This window comes from Phocoena phocoena, chromosome 1, assembly GCF_963924675.1.
Source record: "Phocoena phocoena chromosome 1, mPhoPho1.1, whole genome shotgun sequence".
NCBI lineage: Eukaryota > Metazoa > Chordata > Mammalia > Artiodactyla > Phocoenidae > Phocoena > Phocoena phocoena.
In genome coordinates, this window is record NC_089219.1 from 41,784,855 (window position 1) to 41,810,302 (window position 25,448).

At 40.4% G+C, this 25,448-nt stretch overlaps 1 protein-coding gene across 1 annotated transcript in view; it reads right to left on the minus strand.

The window, feature by feature from the left end:
• FAF1 (Fas associated factor 1) overlaps nucleotides 1–25,448 on the minus strand; it is a 499,684-nt gene that overhangs the window by 17,787 nt on the left and 456,449 nt on the right. Inside the window, exon 18 of the mRNA XM_065875930.1 lies at nucleotides 23,086–23,301. Within this exon, the coding sequence (XP_065732002.1) occupies nucleotides 23,086–23,301 (216 nt within the window). The remainder of the gene's footprint in view (nucleotides 1–23,085; nucleotides 23,302–25,448) is intronic.

Below are 25,448 nucleotides of genomic sequence, written 5' to 3' on the forward strand. Positions count from 1 at the left end.
CAAAGAAAACTCTCCAGTATTTTTCATCTCCTGTCTCATTTTCCTCCATGCCCAACTGCATATCCTAAATTCAGTCATAGCAAACTGTGTGCAATCCCCAGTCAGTGGCCCCTACGCATAGTGCTGAAGTGCTACCTAGTGTTCCTAAGTGTAAGAAGCCTGTGATGTGCCTTATGGAGACTGTGTGTGTGTTAGATACGCTTCATTTAGGCATGAGTTGTAGTACTGTTGGCCATGAGTTCAATATTAATTAATCAACATTATATATTAAATAAAGCATCTTTAAATAGAAACACACATAAAATAAGGTTATGCATTGATTGATGAAAATGGAGGCTCATAGTGATTTAACGCTATGTTTCCCCTGAGGCAATGATTGAGTATTTACTAATTTAGTGTTTGTGACACTTTATACAACATAACTACAGCAAATCATAAAAACTGACTGTAACACTCAGTTCTAAAACTAATAGCTCCCACAGCCTTCAGAATAAAATTATAATTTCTTAGCTTCAGGTACATTGCTCACTACCATCTGCACCCCTGACACAGACCTTTTTGTTCAGCCAAATCTGTGTATGCTTCATGTTGTGCCTTGTTTGGTGATATGTGCCACTTGCCTGCTAGGGTGATCTCCTGCCTTATTTCCCCTACCAGACTTGGCCTTGTAGACCAAGGCCATGTTATAATTATCATCACATCCTCCACAGTGTGAGCCGTCCACCCATCCTCCATCCACCCACAATTCAGGGAGCCCCTACTCTGTGATAGGCCTGTGTGGTCCCTGTGTCAGAAACAGGGGGTGCAAAGGCAAATAAGACAGTATAGCTACTGCCCTAACTGAGTTTACAAAGAGCAAGTCCTAGAGGACCCTGACATAAATGAAGTAAGTCTCCATGAGGAAATAAGCCTGTCTTTGACCCTAGGAAAAATATCATAAACGAATTCAGGAATTTCTTTCCAACTATGAAAGAAATCTGCTGTCTTGGTAAAACAGAATGCAGATATTAAACTCTAGATATTTCTACCGGAACACCCCCTCAACCTTTTGTTATTGGGCATGTAAGGTAGACTGATATCCTTCCTGCAAAAGCTGGTAGTTTCCAAACAGTTAACAGTGGATAAAGATTCCTTGTCTTCTTGAAACCAAAACACAAAAGAAAAAATAAGGATAGGAAAGATGGAGTGGGAGTGAAGAGAGAAATAATCACCATTACCATCATACCAATTACCATTATTAGATTCTTACTCTGTGTTAAATGCTATATATATTAAACATTTTACATTTATTCTTTCAGTTAATGCTCACAACAACCCTTTAAAGTAGATACTGTTAACTCTCATCTTACCAAGAGATTAAGTAATCCCTCTAAGATCACTCAGTGAAAAGTTGATCTAGAATTCGAGGCCAGGTCCATTTGACTCCAGGCCCATGTATACTCTTGTTGCAGGCTACAATGCCTCTGAAATGTGATTGAAAAGAAGAGGTACTGTTAAATAAATCATCCTTACAGTGTTGATTTATATTTGCTTATAAGACAAGCAAGGAAAAATAAATACCAACAACTCCCCCTTTATTTTAAGTAGCCAGTTTGGATAAAGTATTATATCTCTGTGGTGAGGGAAAGTAGCTGCAGCTTCAAGAACAACTGCAGGAGCCCTGAGCAGACCACTACAGATTTGGGGGCAAGTTTACATTGAATATGTTGGTACCCTAGAAAGTAGGAGATGGCTGTCTCCAGGGACTGAGTTTCCCTCGGGTCCTCTTGAAAGTTTCCTTTGAAAATACAGGATTAACTGATGCCTGTTAGTATTCTGAAGCTACTTTTACCCTTCACTACAGTACTAAGTTCTGCTACAAGTGAAGATGAGAGGCAAAGTCAAATGCTTAGAAGCTTCCCAGTTTACAGAGTTCCACTTCCATATCCAGTAGTAAACCCCAGAAGTGAATCTGAGATGTGACTATCTTAAAAAATAAAACTATATGTGCATAGAAGAGGCCTGATGACTATTCTTTTGAAAGGCTTGCTTACAAGGTTGGCATCTGGGAACTTGGTTTTCAGGAGGATTCACACTATTCTGATAATAGTGGTTCACTGTGCCTAAACTGCTTGTGCAAACAACATAGTTTATGCTGAACACCTGCTTTTTTTCTGGGACTCTGAGATTTTGGTATATACCAGGCAGAGGGTACCTACATGATCAGCCCCCAGTGAAACCCCTGGGCACTGAAGTCCCTAATAAGCTTCCTTGCTTGGCAATATTTCACATGTTGTCTCAAATCATTGCTGGGGAATTAAGTTCATCCTGTGTAATTCAACTGGGAGAGGACCCTTCGAAGCTTTGCCTGGTTTCTCCTAGACAACCCATGTGCCTTTTCTCTTTGCTGATTTTGCTTTGTATCCTTTTGCTGTAATAAATCACAGCTGTGAGTATGACTACATGCTGAGTTTTGCTATGGAATCATGGAACTCTGGAGTGGTCTTGGGACCCCTGCCCAACAGATGGTGTCAGAAGTGGGATTCAAAAGCCTAACCTGGCTCATCAAAATATGGTGGAAGCACTGTTTTTTGGGGAAAAAAAAGGATGAAGAAGCAGGGAATGATGAACCTTTGGTGCCTGGGTGGATATAGAGTCATCTGTCCATGGTATGAAACAGCAGCTTAGCTGATGGTCTGTTTTAAGAGGTAAAATTTACCTCACGGAATTTTAAAATGATAGATCCAATTCCAGGAGAGTTGGTTTATTGGCTCCCCTGACTGCTTTTTGGCTGTACTGGCTAACGTGAGGGGAAAAAGGTACAGCCTTGTAATGCCTTTGGTTTTTGTTCTCTTTTCCAGGTGGCAAGAGATTGGATGGGTCAAAAATGTTAAAAGTTTGTACTGTTCTCTCCTTTAAGTGGAAGGGAAAAAAAAAGTTAAATCAGTTCCCTGGACTGAAATACAAGTTTAGATAAACCAGCAGGAAAATTAAGGGAGAAAAATATTTCAGCCATTTCTTCAGTTGGCTGTTGTTACCCTTGCTGCAGCAGCCTAGTATGGCTCCCTTCCTGACTTCCCTTGCATTCCAGGAGGGATCTTCCCCCAGCAACTTTAGTATCATTCTTCTAAATGTTAAATTTACTGCTGGAGGGTTAAGTAAATTTGCAATGAGGAAAAAAAGCGGGGATTAAAAAAATAATTGTTTTGTGGCTGCTACATTTGGGTATACGGTAAGAATTGATATAAAACATTATACAGTACTAATTAATTTCATAAATGCTAAAGGAATCAGCTCAATCAGGGAAAGCCGCAAAGAAAGTGTTAGTAGAACACGATTGCCTTGCTTTTTGCTGCTGGTGAATGGGTTAGAATTTAAACTCTTTGAATAACAGAACAAGTCTCCAGAACTAGTGATTTTTGCTTATTGGAAGCTCTGGAAAAAGGGAGACAACACAGACAAGAGAGGCAATCTCCAGATAGAGATACGTGTAGGGAGTTTTAAAAAGCAGTTTTTAGTTTGATAATGGTACTTATAAAATCAGATGTCTGATCTTTAGAGGCTAATGATCTTCCAGCATACTGTGCATATTTTTGAGTAGGTAAATTTGGACAAGACCAAAAGGGCTTAGGAAAGCCTGCTTGTCACTTGAACTTGTAACACAGCTGTCTGTCCCTATAGCATCTTGGCTTTGCTGCTGCTGAAGAAAAGTTGTTGACTTCTATTGGAATCCTAACTCCACAAATGCTAACTGTCCAGACCTGACTCTAAACTAAAACCTGATATTGACTGCTGTGAGTGGCTTCAGCAACAGAATGTACTGTGCTGAACTGCAAGCAAGCATAGGCTCAATGAACAGGACTTTGATTCTGGGACCACTGTAGATTTAGGATACCTCTGGGTGGGGCCTGAAATTGTGAACACATCATGGATGTTGTCTGTATCTTCTGGGTCACATACAAATGCCAACAGGAAAGAGCTTGTTTTTTGATGGGACCATCTAAAATCAAGCAGCTGGGCTTCCCTGTTGGGGCAGTGGTTAAGAATCTGCCTGCTGGGGCTTCCCTGGTGGCGCAGTGGTTGAGAGTCCACCTGCCGATGCAGAGAACACGGGTTCGTGCCCCGGTCCGGGAGGATCCCACATGCCGCAGAGCGGCTGGGCCCATGAGCCATGGCCGCTGAGCCTGTGCGTCCAGAGCCTGTGCTTTGCAACGGGAGAGGCCATAGCAGTGAGAGGCCCACGTACCGCAAAAGAAAAAGAAAAAAAAAAAAAAAGAATCTGCCTGCCAATGCAAGGGACATGGGTTTGAGCCCTGGTCCAGGAAGATCCCACTTGCCGTGGAGCAACAAAGCCCGTGAGCCACAACTACTGAGCCTGAGCTCTAGAGCCCGCAAGCCACAACTACTGAGCCCATGTGCCACAACTACTGAAGTCTGCGCGCCTAGAGCCCGTGCTCCACAACAAGAGAAGCCATGACAATGAGAAGCCCGCGCACCGCAACGAAGAGTAGCCCCCGCTCGCCGCAACTAGAGAAAGACCCCGCACAGCAACGAAGACCCAACACAGCCAAAAATAAATAAAGAAATTTATTTTTTAAAAAAATTAAATAAAATCAAGACGCTGACGGGTTTATATTTGATGCAGAGACTGAACGCATTCCTGCAAGTTGGGGGAGAGCATATCACAAGGAGTGTGACCTCCTTGCCCAGTCTTGACAGAATGGACTTTCAATTTCCTTTGGGAGATGTCTCACTGCTCATGACTTGTGTTCAACTTCCCAGAATAGTTGCAGTTTCCAACAGTGGACTAATAAATGGCTTGACTCTACTCCTTTCACCTTTCTCTGGGAGCACACACCTTAGAAAGACAGTCTGATTATTAAATGCAACTGTTCTCAAAAAGAGATTGATCTTTTCTAGGCTGCTCACTGGATAAATGAACAGGACAAAAAGGATGGGAGGTTATATAAAGTTGTTTTGAAAATTTTTCATAATTAAGGATTTTGTACTAACCAATTCCTAAACATGATGTGCCTTTCTGGTTAAGCCGTATAAAAATGATTTTCTATAAAACTCTTTGGCCCTGTTGCATATACAGTCCTTCCTGAGGAAAGGTCTGGATGAAAGTAGGGGATAATCATAAAAAAAAAAAAAAAGGTAAAATTATGACTGCAGAGACACAACGATTTTGTAAAGAAGAAAAAAACAAAACAAATCAAAACCCTGGCACCTGGCGGGGGAGCGGGGGTGCAAGGGAGGAAGAAAGTGTTAAAATCTTTGCTATTCGAAACTGTTCCTGGAAACGTTCCCCTCTTCCTGAAGGAAAACTCCCCATGCTGCCTTTCCAAGCTGCTGCAAGTGCTTTGAATTCAAACCGACTGCTGAGTCTACAATCACACATGACAGTGGTGACTATGAGACAGCAGGAGGTGGCCTCAGCTCCTTAACTTCCAAACAGAACACCTCCAGATGCCGTCTATATTCATGAGGTGAGTGAACTGGTGTCACGGATCAGCAAAACTGAGACTGCCTTAGGCAGTCCCTCTGAAACCAAGGGCTGAACTAAATTGCTGACTGAGAACCCAATGGTGGGAGGTGTCACAGTGGCCCCGACTAATGTATGTCCTGCTTGGGGTGCTCTAACACCTGTAAACTTTGTTTCCAGGGGTACCACGAATGCCCTCTGTGATTGTACTTCTGGTGTGTACCCTGATATCATGACACTGCCTCAGTATTGGAAGACGTTCAGGTCAGCTTCATCTTGGCTAGAATTGTGCTGTACCTGATCCGATGCCTTGGGCAAGGTGAGAAAAAGGGTTAATACAGAAACGCAAAGAGGAAGCCGTCTGGCTTTCTAAGACAGACTTTAATGGTTAATGGAATTTGTTTTAACTGGCTGAGTCCAGGATCCCTAAAAAGCATAAATAACTGAGATCAATACTATAGTGTGTAGCACTATAGTAGTATCAATACTACTCTGTGTGTAGCTTCCTACTGATCATAATTTTTCTGTAAAGATGCCTCGGTCAAGAGCAAAAGGCATGATCTCTGCAGAAAAGAGTTAACATATAGCAGGCCTGACTGCTATTCTTTGAAAGGCTTGCTTACAAGGTCAGCCTTTGGCTGGTGTCTGGGAACTTGGCTTTTAGGAGGCTTCCCACTATTCTCAGAACCGATAAGAGTAGCTCACTAACCTTAAAGCGTTTGTGCAAACAATATAGTTATGCTGAACACCTGCTTTCCTTCTCGGATTCTGGAATTTGGTATGTACCAGGCAGAGGGTACTTATATAATCAGCCCCCAACTAAGCCCCTGGGCATTAAGTCCCTAAAAAGCTTCCTTGCTTGACAACATTTCGCATATGTTGTCCCAAACCACTGCTAGGGGAATTAAGCTCATCCTGTGTGACTCCACTAGGAGAGGACCCTTGGAAGCTTTGCCTGGTTTTCCCTAGACTTGGCCCCGTGTGCCTTTTCTCTTTGCTGATTTTGCTTTGTATTCTTTTGCTGTAATAAATCACAGCTGTGAATATGACTGCTCAGTCCTTGAGTCCTCCTAGAATATCACGGAACCTGGAGGTGGGTCTTGGGGACCCCCCAACACATTATATGAAAAAGTATCCCGTTTAGGATAAACAGCATAGGCTCTGGAGGTTTAAATCACAATTATGTCAGTTACCATGTACGTGACCCTGGAAACGATACTTAATGTCTCTTAGCCTCAGTTATCTTATTTATAAAATGGGGCTACTATCTATGCTTTAGGGTTTGTATAAAGATTGAGAGAATACTTTCTAAAGTGTCTGGCACAGAGTGGCACATTAATAATTATTATTATCCTTGTCTGACTAAAAGCTGGAAAAGGCTGTGAGAAGCAAAGAGATCACCAAATCAGGCATAAAAATTTCAAAGAAAACTTTCACATCAGCAATCCACTCACTTTTGGAAGGCTTAGACCCAACTCGTCTTGAAACTAAGCAAAAAATTGTACCAACATATTTTACTGAAAACCTCTTTGGTGTTTAGTCACATTTCCATCCAATCCCAACTAAGAGGATTCTGCTTTATGGAAACAGTGATGTGGAAGGAGGAGGAGAGAATATACTTCCTCACAGGAAAGTCTGACTGAAAGTGAGATGGTGTGGTTTCATCCTACACACAGTGCCCTGCCCAGGGGCATGAGCATGGTGAGCTGTGTTATTCCTTCCCAGCACAAGGTCTACATGTCTTAAAGCCTCACATATCCTGGATACCTACTCCATGTCATATCCTCACTCTCAAATCACCTCACTTAATTCTTACAACCACCCCATATGTGGCTATTATTATCTGCCTTTTTACAGGTGAAGGAACCATTTTATAGAGATTATGTGACACATCCAAGGTCCACCGGATAACTCGTTCTTTATACTATAGCATCATGCTCTCTCCCCCATCGTGACTGCCAATGCTCAGAACACATTTTTCCTGCACTAAAGGAACTACAATAAATAGTGGACTTTCTTCCAAGGAAGGGTGTTTTATAATCCAAGTGACAAAGAACAGGTCACCTCACATTAAGAATGAGGAATGTGTCTAAAAACTTATTTTTTAAAGGCAAGAGACAGGTCAAAAGCAGTGACTTCCTGGAGATGGATCAAAGAAACTCAGCATTACCAAATCAAATGGCATGGCCCTCTGCCATTTACCAAGTGTTTTCATTATCACTTTTGATCTTATCATCACAATATATCTGTGAGGATGCTTGATATTATCCTCACTTGAAAGATGAAGTAACTGAAATATAGAAAATAGAAATCATTTACTCAGTGTAACTCAGAAAGTGAATAGAAGTGCCAGCATTAGAATGAAGATTCGTCTGCCTCCAAGTATAGGGAGGGCAGGAAAAGCTATGGAACCATTTATCACAATACTTAGTCCAGGTGTTAGAGTTTACATACAACCATCTCTCTAATCTTCCCCTGCTTGGCTGCATTTTTGTCAGTCTTATTTTAAGTACTGCAACATCCCCCGACTATTCTGGCTTCAGTCTTTTTCCATGTCAATTCATCTTTCCAAACTACCAGTGAGATAGAACAGAAAAAGAATCAGCACCTTCATATTTAATTTCCAGCTCTGCTACTTCCTGGCTAGGTGACCTTGCTCAAAACCCTTAGAGTTTCACTTTCTGTATCTGTAAAATGGAGATAATATTTGCTTGGTATAATAGATTCTTGACCTGGGTTTTAAATCTGTTTTTTTGTGCCTTTAATTTTTTCAATTATGGAATAAGGATAATACCAATCTCATAGGATTGTTGTAAGGATTCAATTAAACGATACCTGTCTAGTGCATAGCATAGCTGCCCAACACACAGTGGGAACTCACACAGTGGTAGGCAGCATTATTATTACTTCACACGTTGTCTGCTTCATTCATTCATTCAACAGATATTTACTGATCATCGGTTAAGTTCCAGGTTCAGTTCTAGGTGCCAGCTATATAGCAGTGAATAAGTAAAGTTCTCACCTTCAAAAAGCTTTTATTCTAGTAGGGTGTAGATAATAAACAAGTAAATATCTATTATTCCCTATGTCAGATGGTGATCAGTTCAGTGGAGGAAAATAAAGCAGGGTAAGAGGCATAGGGATTGCCAGTCTGGCAGGGTAGGGAAGGTGGCAACAGAGAAGAGGGAAGGAGGACTGCTTTTTTATATAGGTTGGTCAGAAAAGGCCTCAGTGGAAAGGCAATATTTGAGCAGAGACCTAAAGGAAGTAAGGGCATGAGCAATATGGATATCTAGAGGAAGACAGTACAAGTACAAGGAGTCAAAGTGGGAAAACGTTTCATGGTTTTTAATAAACAACAAGGATGCCAGGGTGACTGAAAAAGATCGAGCAGGGTCAGAGAAATGCCAGCGAGTCCACATCAAAAACTCAGAACTAGGTGGGGAGCCGTGACAGGGTTTTGAGAAGAGAAATGACACGATCTGCTTTATATTAAAAAACGACAGAACTATTTTTTTTGTTTTGTTTTGTTTTTTTAGAAAAAAAGACTGAAAGGGGGAGGGTACGCAGGTGGAGGGAGGACACCATTACAATAATCTAGACAAGAAACCATAGTGGCTTGGACTAGGGTTTAGTTGTGCAGGCAGTGAGAAGTAGATTCTGGATATACAGTTTGAAGGTAAAACCAACAGAATTTACTTATGAGTTGGATAGAAAAAGAGAGAAAGAGGAGTCAAGGATAAATCAAAGGTTTCTGGCCTGAACAAGAATGAAGCTGTCATTTAATGAGGTGAGGATGACTACAAGAGGAGCAGATTTGGGGGAGGGTAGAAATCAGGAGTTCTGTTTTGACTATGTTTAACTTGAGATGCCAATTAGACATAAAATGGAGATGTTGAGTAGGCAGTTGTATGTATAAATATCTGGAGTTCAGGAGAAAGCTTGGGCTGGAGATATACACTTCAGAGCTGCAACTGTATATATGGTAATTGAAGCCACAAGATGAATGAGATCCCCTAGATATTAAGGGTAGAAAGAGATCAGAGAATTAACATTTACTGAGCACCTACTATGTGCCAGGCAATGTGAATTTGTACATTATGGAGTAGTGTAGGGCTAACTGTTCTTATGTTGAAGATAACCATGATGACCATGCCATTCCCTTCCTCAACAAACTACATGGAATAAAGCCAAGCTCCCTTTCCTGATATTCTAGGTTTTATACAATCCCCATTCAGCCTTTTCTCAGAACTTTATGATACAAACTCCATATTTCAATCAATCTGGTCTATGCTCCATTGTCTAGCCATGCCTTGAAATTTCCAACATTAGATTCTTTCTTTAAGCTGGCCCAAGGGCTGGAGAATGTTCTCCCCTATCAGCCCACCAGAAATCCTACCATCTCAAAATTTTGTTCATCTGCTACCTCCTTTACAAAGCTTTTCTTGGTCACCCAGGCCAGCTCTGACTTCTTCTGCCCTTTTGGTCTGACTATTCTTAGGACCCACTGCGTGAACTGCACTATAAGGATTATTTATATGAGAGGCCAGAGCATTCTCAAAGGAAGGACTGTGCCTCATTCCTTAGTACTTAGCACAGTGCCTGGATAAACAGAGTATGAAATACAACTTTACCTACATCTGGCTGTGACTTAGGAATAAATATTACAAGGACAATATAAAGAAATCAGAGATAATGCAATCTTTCCAAATGTATAGAACTGAGCTTCATTTACACATTTAAAGTATTTTTCTAGATGATAAACTACCTCACTAATTTATTCCTTACCTGGCTCAGGAGCATAATGGCATAGGGATTAAGAGCACAGACTCCAGAATCACACACACACAGGTTTGTATCTGGTTCTGATATATACTATGACATTGGGCAAGTTTTGTGCCTGAGTTTCCCCCTCTCAGTGCATACAGTATGAATACTGACCTTTAGAATAGTTTTTAGGATTAAATGAGATAATGCATACAGGACATAGTAAGCCCTCAATAAATACTACAAAAAATTTCTTTTATCCTGCACACTTGGCTATTGGAGAATCATCATGATCATCTTTACTTTTCATATTTGGACAGTATCTCACAGTTTACAAAGCACTCATATACACTGCCTTATTTGAGCCATGCTATGGTCCTGGGAGAAGCAGAATTTATTGCTTCTGTTTTATAGAAAAGAAAACTGGGATACAGAGAGAGGGTGTACCTTGTTGAAGGTTGCACAGCTAATAATCATGTGATTCTCAGTCCAAAGTTCCTTCCTCTATACCATTGTTTTCTCTCTATTCCCCTCTCCTCAATCACTCCAACGATAAAGTAGAGGCCCCAAAAAGCTACGAATTTTCAGATTGATTCTGCATGTAAGGCATTATTAAGGCACAGGATGCTTCATCTCATTACTTTAAAAAATTGAAACTTACAATTTAGAAAATAATAGATTTCTTAAAAAAAAATGAATAACCTGAAGAAATATAAACCACCCTTGCTAGAAACAATATTTTTTCCCTTTAATTAGACTGCTGTTATGCCAGATTAGAGTTTCATGTATAGACTTATTTAAGAAGCAGCTATATTATTCTTTTAAATCCCTTGCTATTTTGTTTCTTTTGTAAATATTATGTAAACAGTTTACCAAATGACTTCAACCTATAAACTCAAGCGTCCCGTGGTCAAAATACTCCAGGACCATTTTTCCTTACAAAGTTGCTTTTGGAAATAAAGCAATTGAGAAGCCTGGGCTGCAGTCCTGAGTGGTCATTAACTGAATGTGCAGCTCTCAAGCAAGTCGTTTCACCTCAGGCCTGCATATCTGTTGAATGGCATGGACTACCACCTATCTTGCTACTTCCCAAAGCTGATAAGAAGAGGAGTGCGATAACTGTGAATGTATCAGCATCTTAGTAAGATCTCCTGGTTTCTTTCAGTCAAGAAGTTTATTGTGGCTAAATGGTGGGATGCATGTGGTAGAAAAGTAATGGAGGGAGTGAGAAGAACTGAGGGGTTGGGGATGGGGGGAGGAGATGGTATGAGATTATGAAGGCTTTTGTATGCTTTGGAAGGAGTTTACAGTTTTTTCCTGTAGGGCATTAGAACCACTAGAGGCTTTTAAGCAGGAGAGAGATGAGATATCACCAAACCTATGTTTCAGAAAAATAACTTGAGAGACAGTAGGAAGGATTGATAGGAGGTGGGGTAGGCAAGATTGGAATCAGCGAGATGAATTAGGATGCTGCAAGGTTTAATCTGGGCCATGAAGATTTGGGCAGTGGTGTGGGGGCAAGGAAAAGAAAAAAACAGATTTGAGAGAAGTTTAGAGTCAGAATTAATATTGTGACCAACTAGATACTAATTGCATTCCATCCCACAATCATAGTTCTTATTCTCTGAATCTCGATTATTTAGGAATACTGGAAAATCTCAAATAATTAGATATGGTGATATACAATATCTGTGGGGAATGGAACAAGCTCAGCAGCAGTAACTTTAACATGTATTTCATTGATTACATGCTTCATCTTGCTTTATCTTGAAATCAAAGCTTTTAAGGTGTAGGTAGTTCAATGGCATTCAAGTTTTTCCTTCTGGTTCTTCTTTTTTTTTTTTTTAAATCAAACTCAGTCTAACATAAATTGGAAATCAGTTCCACTGCAACATTAGAGACATTAACATATGAAAGTCACTGAAGTACCGAATATTTTAAGATATTGGTGCTTGGAGCTGCAATTTCTTGCATTTACTAGGTGATCTCTAATGTTGATTTTTTAAGTTCTATTGTTCTTTGGCTCTAATTTTAAGGTGAAACTCTATAATCTATTAACAGAGTTTTAAAAGGAGCCACTGATCTTAAACAGTAATGGCCATAAGAAAACTTGGGTTTTAGGGTCAGCTCTGCTATTGTAATTGACCATGTGACTTAAGGAAAGTGTATAATTTTACCATGCTTTGATTCTACCATCTGTAAAGTGACAGTTGGCTTTGATATCTCTGAGATTCTTTTCAAACATGAGATATTATGATTCCAAAGATACATTCTTTTGTCTGGTTTAGAGCATTTGGATATTTTAAATGGAAATATCCATCATTGCTCTAGTGGAAGAATTCACTGCTATCATGCTTTCTTTAGCTGTAAGCCTTTCCCACCTCTTCTGCCTCTCTCTCCACTTAGGACAATTATAGCAGATACTGTTTATTACATGGCAGGGACATAGTAGTTTACATTCACTTATTTAACTTTTATCACAACTCTCTGAGCTAGATATTATTCTCTTTTAAAGGTGAAGGACTAAAAGTTCAGCAGGGCCAAGTAAGTTGCCCAATGTCATAAAACAAGTATGTGATGAGGTGAGATTCAGATACAGGTCTAAGTACCACTGAAACTTTTACTTTTAACAAAGCTATTCTGTTTCTATTCACCCAACAGCTCTCTGTGAAAGGCTCAGGTCAAATTCATTTCCTTTATAATGTCTTATCACTGCAGGCTGAAATTACCTATCCTTCCAACTGTCAGTATGATATGTAATGCAATTTGCTTTACATGTGTGTTTTTACTAGAATGTGAACCCTTCAAGGTCAGTAACAATTCCTTTTATTTCTATATCATCAGTGTCTGGTATGGAGGTGGGCCATGTGGTTGCTCAGCAAATGTTTTACTCTATGAAAGAATGAATACCAGCATGACATGCAGATTAACCTATTTCTAATTCCTTATGGTGGCAAACAGGATATCCTTGTATTATCAATGAAGTCAAACGTCTTCCAGCAGCAGCTTCTGGATACAGACTGTAAGTTTGACAAGGGTAATAACTATGTCATTGTTTTTCAACACTGTGTTCCCAGTGCTGAGCATCGTGCTTAGCTTGGTGCTTAGTGTAGCAAAAGTGGATGGGTGACTGAGGAAGGAATCTGTGTACCCTAACTTTGTAAGGCTTTCCTCCCAGTTCATTCAAATACACCTTTACTGAAGGTGTACTTTGTAAAAATCCCGGCTAGGAGTTTGTTTATACTCACTCTCCTGTTCCTCTTTGTTCTAGAATATAAAATTTCTGATAATGCATTTCTGCATGCATGTTTGCCTGTTTTGGGGGTTCACAGCTATAGATCTGGAGGAAGAGATGTTCTTGGGGCAAGAATGGGGGCTGTGTGATTATGTAAGTGACAAGGCACACAGGCCACCAGTCCTGAAGCTCACTGCCATCACCATCCATGTTTCCCAGTAGGCTGCACTCCTTTGATAAATAGAAAGACCTCATGTTCCAGTTGCAGGTGGAGCTTCTCTGAATGAGGTGGATTTGAGTACAGAAAAGGAGGAAAAGACAGGAGGCAGGAAGGAGAAGAGTTGTAGAATTAAAAAAACAAAGAAAAAAAGGAGGGAAGAGTGGAAAGAAGGGGGAGAGAGTTAAAAGGGTGAAATAGAATTGGAAAGAAGATGGAGCGGTGGGAAAGAAAGGAGGAAAGAAAAGGGAAGAGGAAGGCTGGGAGATATTGACAACTTCACACTGAGTGGTGCCAGACAGTTGCAGGTCCAGAGGGAAATTTGGGGCTGGAGGGGCCCCTTACTCTGACTCCAAGAAAGGGTAGGTAGTAGGGGGGGGTCAGCTTTTAGACTCAATTACCTCACTGCCAGGGCAATGCCAGAGTAAGGCAAATGGGCCAATGATGTTCACATGGCTCTAACATACCCACCAGGTAGGGCTTAATGACAGTAGCTCTGAAATGAATATTACTTCCCCTCTTAGTAACTGTTATTAGCAAAATGGAAAACAACATAACAAAACTAACAAATAACACAGTGCTCTCAGTATCTTGACAATCAGCTTCTCCCAGGAAGGCCTGTGTCTGCTGCTATTTTGGTTATCCCACAGTGCTCAGTTCAGTGGTATACCCAGCAGACATTTAGTAAATAGTTGGACAGTTGGGAAATCTTAACATGAAGTACTGTTTTGATTTGGGGGTGGGGACACAGAAGAATGTTTAACAGGTCCTTTGGTGAGAAGCTAGTCTCTGCTTTGTGGAAAAAAGGCTAAAGACACAGTAAGACTCCTAGAGCTAAGTCTTATGTTATTTGTTATTAAAAAGGCAAGGTCTTAAGATGTGCTTTTTAACAGTCTTTAGTTTGGCTGTAATTTAAGATGACTTTTACAAATTAGATCCTAATCCCTGCAGACACAGATGGCTGTCACAGAATAGCCTTGCAAAAACACTAGTCATTAGACTTGGAAGAGCATTCAGAGAAGGATGAAGGGCCATTAACTCTCATCCCACCCCTAGGTCTAGGAGCTCTAATGAGTCCTGGGTGGGCTCTCTGGGTTTAGGCCTGGGTCTGGAATCTGGGTGGGCTTAGGGCACCGGTTCTCATTTGGAACAGCCTCTCTAGTTCACTCTGGAATCAGGGATTTAGGATCAGACCTGAGGTCATTAACACTTGACAACAGTAACTTGAATACTTATGTGTGAGGCACCATGCTGGGAACTTCAGGGGAGATAGACATGAACATGATATGGACAGTCTCTGTAAATGATTACAGAAAAATAGGACAAGTCCTATAAGAGAGGAATGTATAAACTGCAATGGGTACATAGGTGAGGAGCTTGGGAGATGGGGAGGGCTTCCCAGAGGAGATGACATTTGACTGGGCATTAAAAGACAAGCTCAGGAGATTGGTTCAAGATGGTGGTGTAGAAGGACATGCGCTCACTCCTTCCTGCGAGAGCAGTGGAATCACAACTAACTGCTGAACAATCATCAACAGGAAGACCCTGGAACTCACCAAAAAAGATACCCCACATCCAAAGACAAAGGAGAAGCCGCAATGACATGGTAGGAGGGGTGCAATCACAATAAAGTCAAATCCCATAACCGCTGTGTGTCTGACTCACAAACTGGAGAACAATTATACCACAGAAGTCCACCCACTGGTGTGAAGGTTCTGAGTCCCACGTCAGGCTTCCCAACCTGGGGGTCTGGCAACAGGAGGAGGAATTCCCAGAGAATCAGACTTTGAAGGCTAGTGGGATTTCATTGCAGAACTTTGACAGGACTGGGGGAAACAGAGACTCCACTCTTGGAGGGCACACACAAAGGAGTGTGTGCATCAGGACCCAGAGGAAGGAGTAGTGACCCCACAGGAGACTGAACCAGACCTACCTGTTAGTGTTGGAGGGTCTCCTGTAGAGGCGGGGGTTGGCTGTGGTTCACTGCAGGGACAAGGACACTGGCAGCAGAAGTTCTGGGAAGTACTCCTTGGCGTGAGCCCTCCTGGAGTCCACCATTAGCCCCACCAAAGAGCTGGTAGGCTCCAGTGTTGGGTCGCCTCAGGCCAAACAACCAACAGGGAGGGAACTCAGACCCACCCATCAGCAGACAAGTAGATTAAAGTTTTACTGAGCTCTGCCCAACAGAGCACCACCCAACTCTACCCACCACCAGTCCCTCCCATCAGGAAGTTTGCACAAGCCTCTTAGATCGCCTCATCCACCAGAGGGCAGACAGCAGAAGCAAGAACTACAATCCTCCAGCTTGTGGAATGAAAACCAAATTCACAGAAAGAAAGACAAAATGAAAAGGCAGAGGTCTATGTACCAAATGAAGAAACAAGACAAAACCCGAGAAAAACAACTAAATGAAGTGGAGATAGGCAACCTTCCAGAAAAAGAATTCAGAATAATGATATTGAGGATGAACCAGGACCTCAGAAAAAGAATAGAGCAAAGACTGAGAAGATGCAAGAAATGGGTAACAAAGACCTAGAAGAATTAAAGAAAAAACACCTAGAACAATTAAAGAACAAACAAACAGAGATGAACATTACAATAACTGAAATGAAAAATACACTAGAAGGACTCAATGGCAGAATAACTGAGGCAGAAGAACGGATAAGTGACCTGGAAGACAGAATGGTGGAATTCACTGCTGTGGAACAGAATAAGAAAAAAGAATGAAAAGAAATGAAGACAGCCTACGAGACTTCTGGGACAACATTAAATGCACCAACATTCACATTATAGGGGTCTCAGAAGGAGAAAAGAGAGAGAAAGGACCTGAGAAAATATGTGAAGAGATTATAGTCGAAAAGTTCCCTAACATGGTAAAGGAAATAGCCACCCAAGACCAGGAAGCACAGAGGGTGCCAGGCAGGATAAACTCAAGGAGAAACATGCTGAGACACATAGTAATCAAACTGACAAAAATTAAAGACAAAGAAAAATCATTAAAAGCAACAAGGGAAAAATGACAAATAACATACAAGGGAACTCCCATAAGGTTAACAGCTGATTTCTCAGCAGAAACTCTACAAGCCAGAAGGGAGAGGCACGATATATTTAAAGTGATGAAAGGGAAGAACCTACAACCAAGATTACTCTACCCGGCAAGGATCTCATTCAGATTCGATGAAGAAATCAAAAACTTTACAGACAAGCAAAAGTTAAGAGAATTCAGCACCACCAAACCAGCTCTACAACAAATGCTAAAGGAACTTCTCTAAGTGGGAAGCACAAGAGAAGAAAAGGACCTACAAAAACAAACCCAAAACAATTAAGAAAATGGTAATAGAAACATACATATCTATAATTACCTTAAATGTGAATGGATTAAATGCTCCAACCAAAAGACACAGGCTCGCTGAATGGATACAAAAACAAGACCCACATATATACTGTCTACAAGAGACCCACTTCAGACCTAGGGGCACATACAGACTGAAAGTGAGGGGATGGAAAAAGATATTCCATGTAAATGGAAATCAAAAGAAACGTGGAGTAGCAGTACTCATATCAGAGAAAATAGACTTTAAAATAAAGAATGTTACAAGAGACAAGGAAGGACACTACATAATGATCAAGGGATCAATCCAAGAAGAAGATTAAACAATTATAAATATATGTGCACCCAACACAGAAGCACCTCAAAACATAAGGCAAATGCTAATGGCTCTAAAAGAGGAAATCGACAGTAACACAACAATAGTCGGGGACTTAAACACCTCACTTACACCAATGGACAGATCATCCAGACAGAAAATTAACAAGGAAACACAAGCTTTAAATGACACAACAGACCAGATAGATTTAATTGATATTTATAGGACATTCCATCTGAAAACAGCAGATTACACTTTCTTCTCAAGTGCACATGGAACATTCTCCAGGATAGATCACATCTTGGGTCTAAAATCAAGCCTCGGTAAATTTAAGAAAATTGAAGTCATATCAAGCATCTTTTTTGACCACAACACTATGAGATTAGAAATAAATTACAAGGAAAAAAATGTAAAAAACACAAACACATGGAGGCTAAACATAACATTACTAAATAGCCAAGAGATCACTGAAGAAATCAAACAGGAAATCAAAAAATACCTAGAGACAAATCACAATGAAAACACGACGATCCAAAACCTATGGGATGCAGCAAAAGCAGTTTTAAGAGGGAAGTTTATAGAGATACAATCCTACCTCAGGAAACAAGAAAAACCTCAAATAAACAATTTAACCTTACACCTAAAGGAACTAGAGAAAGAAGAACAAACAAAACTCAAAGTTGGGAGAAGGAAAGAAATCATAAAGATCAGAGAAGAAATAAATGAAATAGAAACAAAGAAAACAATAGAAAAGATCAATCACCTAAAAGCTGGTTCCTTGAGAAGATAAACAAAACTGAAAAACCTTTAGCCAGACTTATCAGGAAAAAGAGGGAGAGGACTCAAATCAATAAAATTAGAAATGAAAAAGAAGAAGTTACAACGGACACCACAGAAATACAAAGCATCATAAGAGACTACTACAAGCAACTCTATGCCAATAAAATGGACAACCTGGAAGAAATGGACAAATTCTTAGAGAGGTATAACCTTCCAAGACTGAACCAGGAAGAAACAGAACATGTAAACTGACCAATCACAAGTAATGAAATTGAAACTGTGATTAAAAATCTTCCCACAAACAAAAGTCCAGGACCAGATGGCTTCACAGGTGAATTCTATCAAACATTCAGAGAAGAGCTAACACCCATCCTTTTCAAACTCTTCCAAAAAAATTGCAGAGGAAGGAACACTCCCAAAGTCATTCTATGAGGCCACTATCACCCTGATACCAAAACCAGACAAAGATACTACAAAAAAAAGAAAATTACAGGCCAATATCACTCATGAATATAGATGCAAAAATCCTCAGCAAAATACTAGCAAACAGAATCCAACAACACATTAAAAGGATCATACACCATAATCAAGTGGGATTCATCCCAGGGATGCAAGGATTCTTTAATATATGCAAATCAATCAATGTGATACACCATGTTAACAAACTGAAGAATAAAAACCATATGGTCATCTGAATAGATGCATAAAAAGCTTCTGACAAAATTCAAAACTATTTATGATAAAAACTCTCCAGAAAGTGGGCACAGAAGGAACCTACCTCAACATAATAAAGGCCATATACAACAAACCCACAGTAAACATCATTCTCAATGGTGAAAAACTGAAAGCATTTCCTCGAAGATCAGGAGCAAGACAAGGATGTCCACTCTTGCCAGTATTATTCAACATAGTCTTGGAAGTCCTAGCCACAGCAATCAGAAGAAAAATAAATAAAAGGAATACAAATTGGAAAAGAAGAAGTAAAACTGTTTGCAGATGACATGATACTATACATAGATAATCCTAAAGATGCCACCAGAAGACTACTAGAGCTAATCAATAAATTTGGTAAAGTTGCATGATACAAAATTAATGCACAGAAATCTCTTGCATTCCTATACACTAACAATGAAAAATCAGAAAGAGAAATTAAGGAAACACTCCCATTTACCACTGCAACAAAAAAGAATTAAATACCTAGGAATAAACCTACATAAGGAGGTAAAAGAACTCTACTCAGAAAAGTATAAGACAGTGATGAAAGAAATCAAAGATGACACAGACAGATGGAGAGATATACCATGTTCTTGGATTGGAAGAGTCAATACTGTGAAAATGACTATACTACCCAAAGCAATCTACAGATTCAGTGCAATCTGTATCAAATTACCAATGGTATTTTTTACAGAAATGATTTTTTATGAACCAAAAAATCTTAAAATTTGTATGGAGACACAAAAGACCCTGAATAGCTGAAGCAAACTTGAGGGAAAACAACGGAGCTGGAGAAATCAGACTCCCTGACTTCAGACTGTATTACAAAGCTACAGTCATCAAGACAATATGGTACTGGCACAAAAACAGAAATATAGATCAATGGAACAGGATAGAAAGACCAGAGATAAACCCGTGCATCTATGCTCAACTAATCTATGACAAAGGAGGCAAGGATATACAATGGAGAAAAGACAGTCTCTTCAATAAGTAGTGCTGGGAAAACTGGACAGCTACATGTAAAGGAATGAAATTAGAACACTCCCTAACACCATACCCAAAAATAAACTAAAAGTGGATTAAAGACCTAAATGTAAGACTGGACACTATAGAACTCTTAGAGGGGGGCTTCCCTGGTGGCACAGTGGTTAAGAATCCACCCGCCAATGCAGGAGTCATGGGTTGAGCCCTGATACGGGAAGATCCCACATGCCGTGGAGCAACTAAGCCTGTGCGCCATAACTACTGAAGCCCCCGTGCCTAGAGCCAGTGCTCCCAACAAGAGAAGCCACCACAATGAGAAGCCTGCACACCACAATGAAGAGTAGCCCCTGCTCACTGCAACCAGAGAAAAGTCCGCGTGCAGCAATGAAGACCCAATGCAGCCAAAAATAAAATAAGTTAAAAAAACAAAACAAAACAAAACTCTTAGAGGAAAACATAAGAACACTCTTTGACATAATTCACAGCAAGATAATTTTTGACCCACCTCTTAGAGTAATGAAAATAAAAACAAAAATAAACAAATGGGACCTAATGAAACTTAAAAGCTTCTGCACAGTAAAGAAAACCATAAACAAGATGAAAAGACAAGCCTCAGAATGGGCAAAAATATTTGCAAATGAAGCAATTGACAAGGGATTAATCACCAAAATATACAAACAGCTCATGAAGCTCAATATCAAAAAAACAAACAGCAGAATAAAAAAAATGGGCAGAAGACCTAAATAGACATTTCTCCAAAGAAGACATACAGATGGCCAAGAGGCACATGAAAAGATGCTCAGCATCACTAATTATTAGAGAAATGCAGATCAAAACTACAATGAAGTATCACCTCATACTGGTCAGAATGGCCATCATCAAAAAATCTACAAACAATAAATGCTGGAGAGGGTGGGGAGAAAGGGAACCCTCTTGCACTGTTGGTGGGGATGTAAATTGATACAGCCACTATGGAGAACAGTATGGAGGGTTCTTAAAAAACTAAAAATAGAACTACAATACGACCCAGCAATCCCACTACTGGGCATATACCCTGAGAAAACCATAATTCAAAAAGACACATGCACCCCAATGTTCACTGCAGCACTATTTACAATAGCCAGGACATGGAATCAACCTAAGTGTCCATCGACAGAGGAATGGATAAAGAAGATGTGGCACATATATACAATGGAATATTACTCAGCCATAAAAAGGAATGAAATTGAGTTATTTGTAGTGAGGTGGATGGACCTAGAGTCTGTCATACAGAGTGAAGTAAGTCAGAGAGAGAAAAACAAGTATCGTATATTAACGCATGTATGTGGAATCTAGAAAAACGCTATCGATGAACCTATTTGCACGGCAGGAATAAAGACAAAGACGTAGGGAGTGGATGTGTGGACACAGGGCGGGCGGGGGGGGATGAACTGGGAGATTGGGATTGACATATGTGCACTGCCCTGTGTAAAACAGGTAGCTAGTGGGAACCTGCTATACAACACAGGGAGCCTGCTCGGTGCTCTGTGGTGACCTAGATGGATGGGTTGGGGATGGGGGTGGGAGGGAGGGGATATGTGTACACATGTAGCCGATTCACTTCATTGTACAACAGAGACTAACAGAACATTGTAAAGCAACTATATACCACCCCCCCCAAAAAAAATGTATCTTAGAGATAAGCTAGTCTAAGCCCCTTTTCATATAAAGTAGGAACATATAAAGTAGGAACTCCAGGAGTGACTCCTTCTCCCTATTTATCCATTACTATAAAAAAAGTGATAATTCAGTAGTGCTTCGTAATCTCCAAAAATAGAAAAATCACTACCTCACAACACAAAATATTTTCTTAGAAAGTGGCTTTCTTACATTGGTCCAAATTTGTCTCCCAATAACTTTCAACTTACTGGTCCCACTTTATCATTGAAGCTGCACAAAATCAGATCCCTCTTTTTCACTGCAGGCTTTCAAGTAGCTGAAGACAAAAATCACATCTCCCATGGCCGTGCCTTCTCTAGAGGAAAATATTTCCCCAAATGATATGATTTCCACTTCCCTTCCCTTCCTACCAGCCCTGTTCTAGATAAGCTCCTGTTGCTTTTTATTTTTTTGGCCATGCTGTGCAGCATGTGGGATCTTAGTTCCCTGGCCAGGGATCGACCCTGTGCATCCTGAACTGGGAGCGTGGAGTCTTAACCACTGGACTGCCAGGGAACTCCCAATCTCCTGTTTCTTCAGGCGACAGCACAGAGTTTCAGCATGGAGTCTAAGGACTACTCAGGGGTCATTTATCTTTGTAAACAGTTGACTACAACTTGTTATTCTCTTGTTGGGATTATACCTCTAAAAATGCAGCTGGCTTTTTGTTGGGAGTCACAACAGATTATTAATGTATATTCAGCTTAATTCAACGACAATAACCTCTACTAAAGCAGGATTCTTTCATCCCAAACTTGAGCAATTGGTTTTCTAAGCCTATGCAGGCATCTCTTTCTATGTCTATATATTTCTGTAAAATTTTTCTAGGTTCATTTTTGCCTATTATTTCACTATTTTAAGGCTTTCTTGAATCTTATTTTTCATAATCCATAAACCTGATAACGTCTTCATTTAAGTTGCCAATAAGTGTGATGAGTAATAAAGAATTAAATATAGAGCCTCTTGTTTCCCTCCAGGGAGAGGGCAGTCTCTTAGTCAACAGTTTCTGGACACATCCATTTAATCAGCAATGAATCTACCTGTCGATTTACATCTCTCTATTTTTCCCCAGAATACTATGAGAGACTATCAAAAGCCTTGCTGAAATACAGATACACAGTGAATATGGTTCACCCTCCCTGACTTCCCAGGCTAGTAAGAACTGTCAAATCACAAAATACTCTTGGTTTAGCAATGACTTGTTCACGAACCTATGATCATTGACCCTGATCTGACTGTTAAGCTGTTAAGCACATAATTCTCAGATCTACCCTAAGGTATACAGAGATGAAATCTTGGGAAAGCCTGTATGAGTGCTGGAATAGGGGAAACAACCAGGAAGGAAGACCTAGTACCTAATTTCTTACCTAGGCTACTAGGCACATGTCTGCTGGCCTGGGAAGCCATACCTTCTCCAAAGGCTGAGGAGAGAAAGGCGTGCAGAACAAAGAAGGACTCCTGAGTGTGTGGTCTTGTGGTAAGTTGTGCCATGGCACTTTTCTTGGACTACTTTGTCCAGCCCTAATGATGGGCTATCTCCCATCTGGACACACTTCCCGAGATAGGTATGGGAACTTACATCTCTCCTAGGAAAGGTACTCAGTAACTTGAATTCATCCCATGGAAATCCTTTGGAAGCTACAAAATCAAAGACGATCTGGAGCTTATTGCTGGCCAGGAAACGCCGCTCGAGGAACTCGCCACTGGGTGTCCGGATCCGCAGTTTGCTCACAGGCTCAGCATTTTCTTCCTTTGGCTCTGGAGGCAGGGCCTGCTCTAAGGAGAGTCTGATGGCCTAAAGAGGGCAAAAATCAGGTGTTAAACTGTTGATGGATGGAATTGTGGGGGGTGGGGGAGGGAGAGACGAGAAAAAACCTGCTGCTTCCTAGAAACTCATCAAAAGCTATTGCCCATTTATTAACTAAGCCTAATGCTTGGACAACAGAATTATGTGTTTTTCATTTTCTTAATATTAGCCCAATAAGCAATTAATTAAAATAAATCCCACCTTGATGACACATTAAATTGATAGGTAACTACACAGAGAAGAAAGGTAATTTATTTTTTACTGAAGGGCTCAGGTATTTGTGATTCCTTTCTAGGGCATAAATTAAGGCTATTAGAAGCATTTGCAAAAGACGTGTGTGCACGCGAATACACACACACACAGATGGGGGTGGAGAAAGAGAGAGGGAGAGAGAGCGCGAGCGCACAAAAGAGAGAGAGAACATACATTTCCCAAGTAGAAATGACTGAAGATTTTGTAGAATTCTGGATAATATATTAACGACAAAATGGAGGAAAGACTCTGTTTGGGTTGATGAAAATGTTTGGAAATAATGGTCGTGGTTGCAAGACTGTGAATGTAATTCATGCCACTCAACTGTACTTAAGAAGGGTTAAAAAGGCAAATTTTTGTTATATATATTTTGCTACAATAAAAAAATGGAATGGAAAGAAATTAAAATATCAGGCTTATTGGGGGCAGGAGACTATGGTCCTAGTTCCAGCTTTGCCACTAAACTGCTGTGAGATTTGGCCAAGTCCACATTTCTGGACCTAGATGTGGCACAGACTCAAACAGGTGGGGTAAACTGTTGGGAGATCTCATGGCTAGAGTTGGGCTCTAGTTCTCAATCTAGCATTACGTTGTTTCACATTCAAGATATTCCAGTGGAAGGAGTTTAAAGATCTCTGATGTCCTGCCTGTAGCAGAAATTCACTAAAACCTTTTTGTTCCTAGAACTGTGGCAGGTTCCTTAGACATGTAAGCCTGGTATTAGCATGCTCAGCTTCACAGTTACATTGTGTTCCTGGTTACTTTCACATTTCCATGTTCCCAATTTTCATCAATAGGGAAAACAAAAATTTCCCCCAATTAACATGAGTGAGAGAAATTGGGATATATGTTCTCTAAAATCTCAACACAATTTTCAAAGTTGGTGTCACTCCTTTTGGAGAAAAAACAACAACAACAAAAACCCTATTAAACAACTCTCAGGTAAAAGGGGAAATATAATGAAAACTACAGAATATCTAGAAAACAATTGTTGAAATTTCATATTCATATTGGAATCTCTGGGATTCATTTAAAGCAGTGCTCAGAGGAAATTCATAGCCTTAAAATTCTTATATCATTCAAAAGGAAAATAAAAATAAGTTAACTGGGTCTTCCCTGGTGGCGCAGTGGTTAAGAATCCGCCTGCCAATGCAGGGGACATGGGTTTGAGCCCTGGTCCGGGAAGATCCCCCATGCTGCGGAGCAACTAAGCCCCTGCGCCACAACTAGTGAGCCTGCGCTTTAAAGCCCGAGCCACAACTACTGAAGCCCGTGCACCTAGAGCTTGTGCTCCACAACAAGAGAAGCCACAGCAATGAGAAACCTGCGCACTGCAACGAAGAGTAGCCCCTGCCTGCTGCAACTAGAGAAAGCCCGTGCACAGCAACGAAGACCCAACACAGCCAAAAATAAATAAATAAAAATAATTAAAAAAAAAAAAGAGAAATCTCTTCCCTTGTAGCTTGTTTTAATGGTCAATGAGTAAGCATAGGTAAAGCAGGTAGCAGAGTAGTTGATACACAGAAGATGTTCAACAAAATATTTTCTACCTTCCATTACTGAGAGTCCTCAGCATGGACAGATACTAGAGTTTGTCAGGCATAGTATTTCGTGCTTGTGTGATAGGCACTTGATAAGTGTTTGAACATGAATAAACTCTGATTTCCAAACAGTGAAATCTTACACATCTCTCAAGACCTGGCTCAAATATCAGTCCTTCTGTAGTGTTGACTGAATTCCAAAAACTGTGAAAGATTTTTACTTTGCCCCTGAACTCTAAGTATTTTGCTTTTATTTCTGTTATGTTATTTAGCACGTTTTCCCTTGATTTGCTGCTACTTGTAGACATGTTGTATCTTTCCTACAAGATATAATCTCTCTTT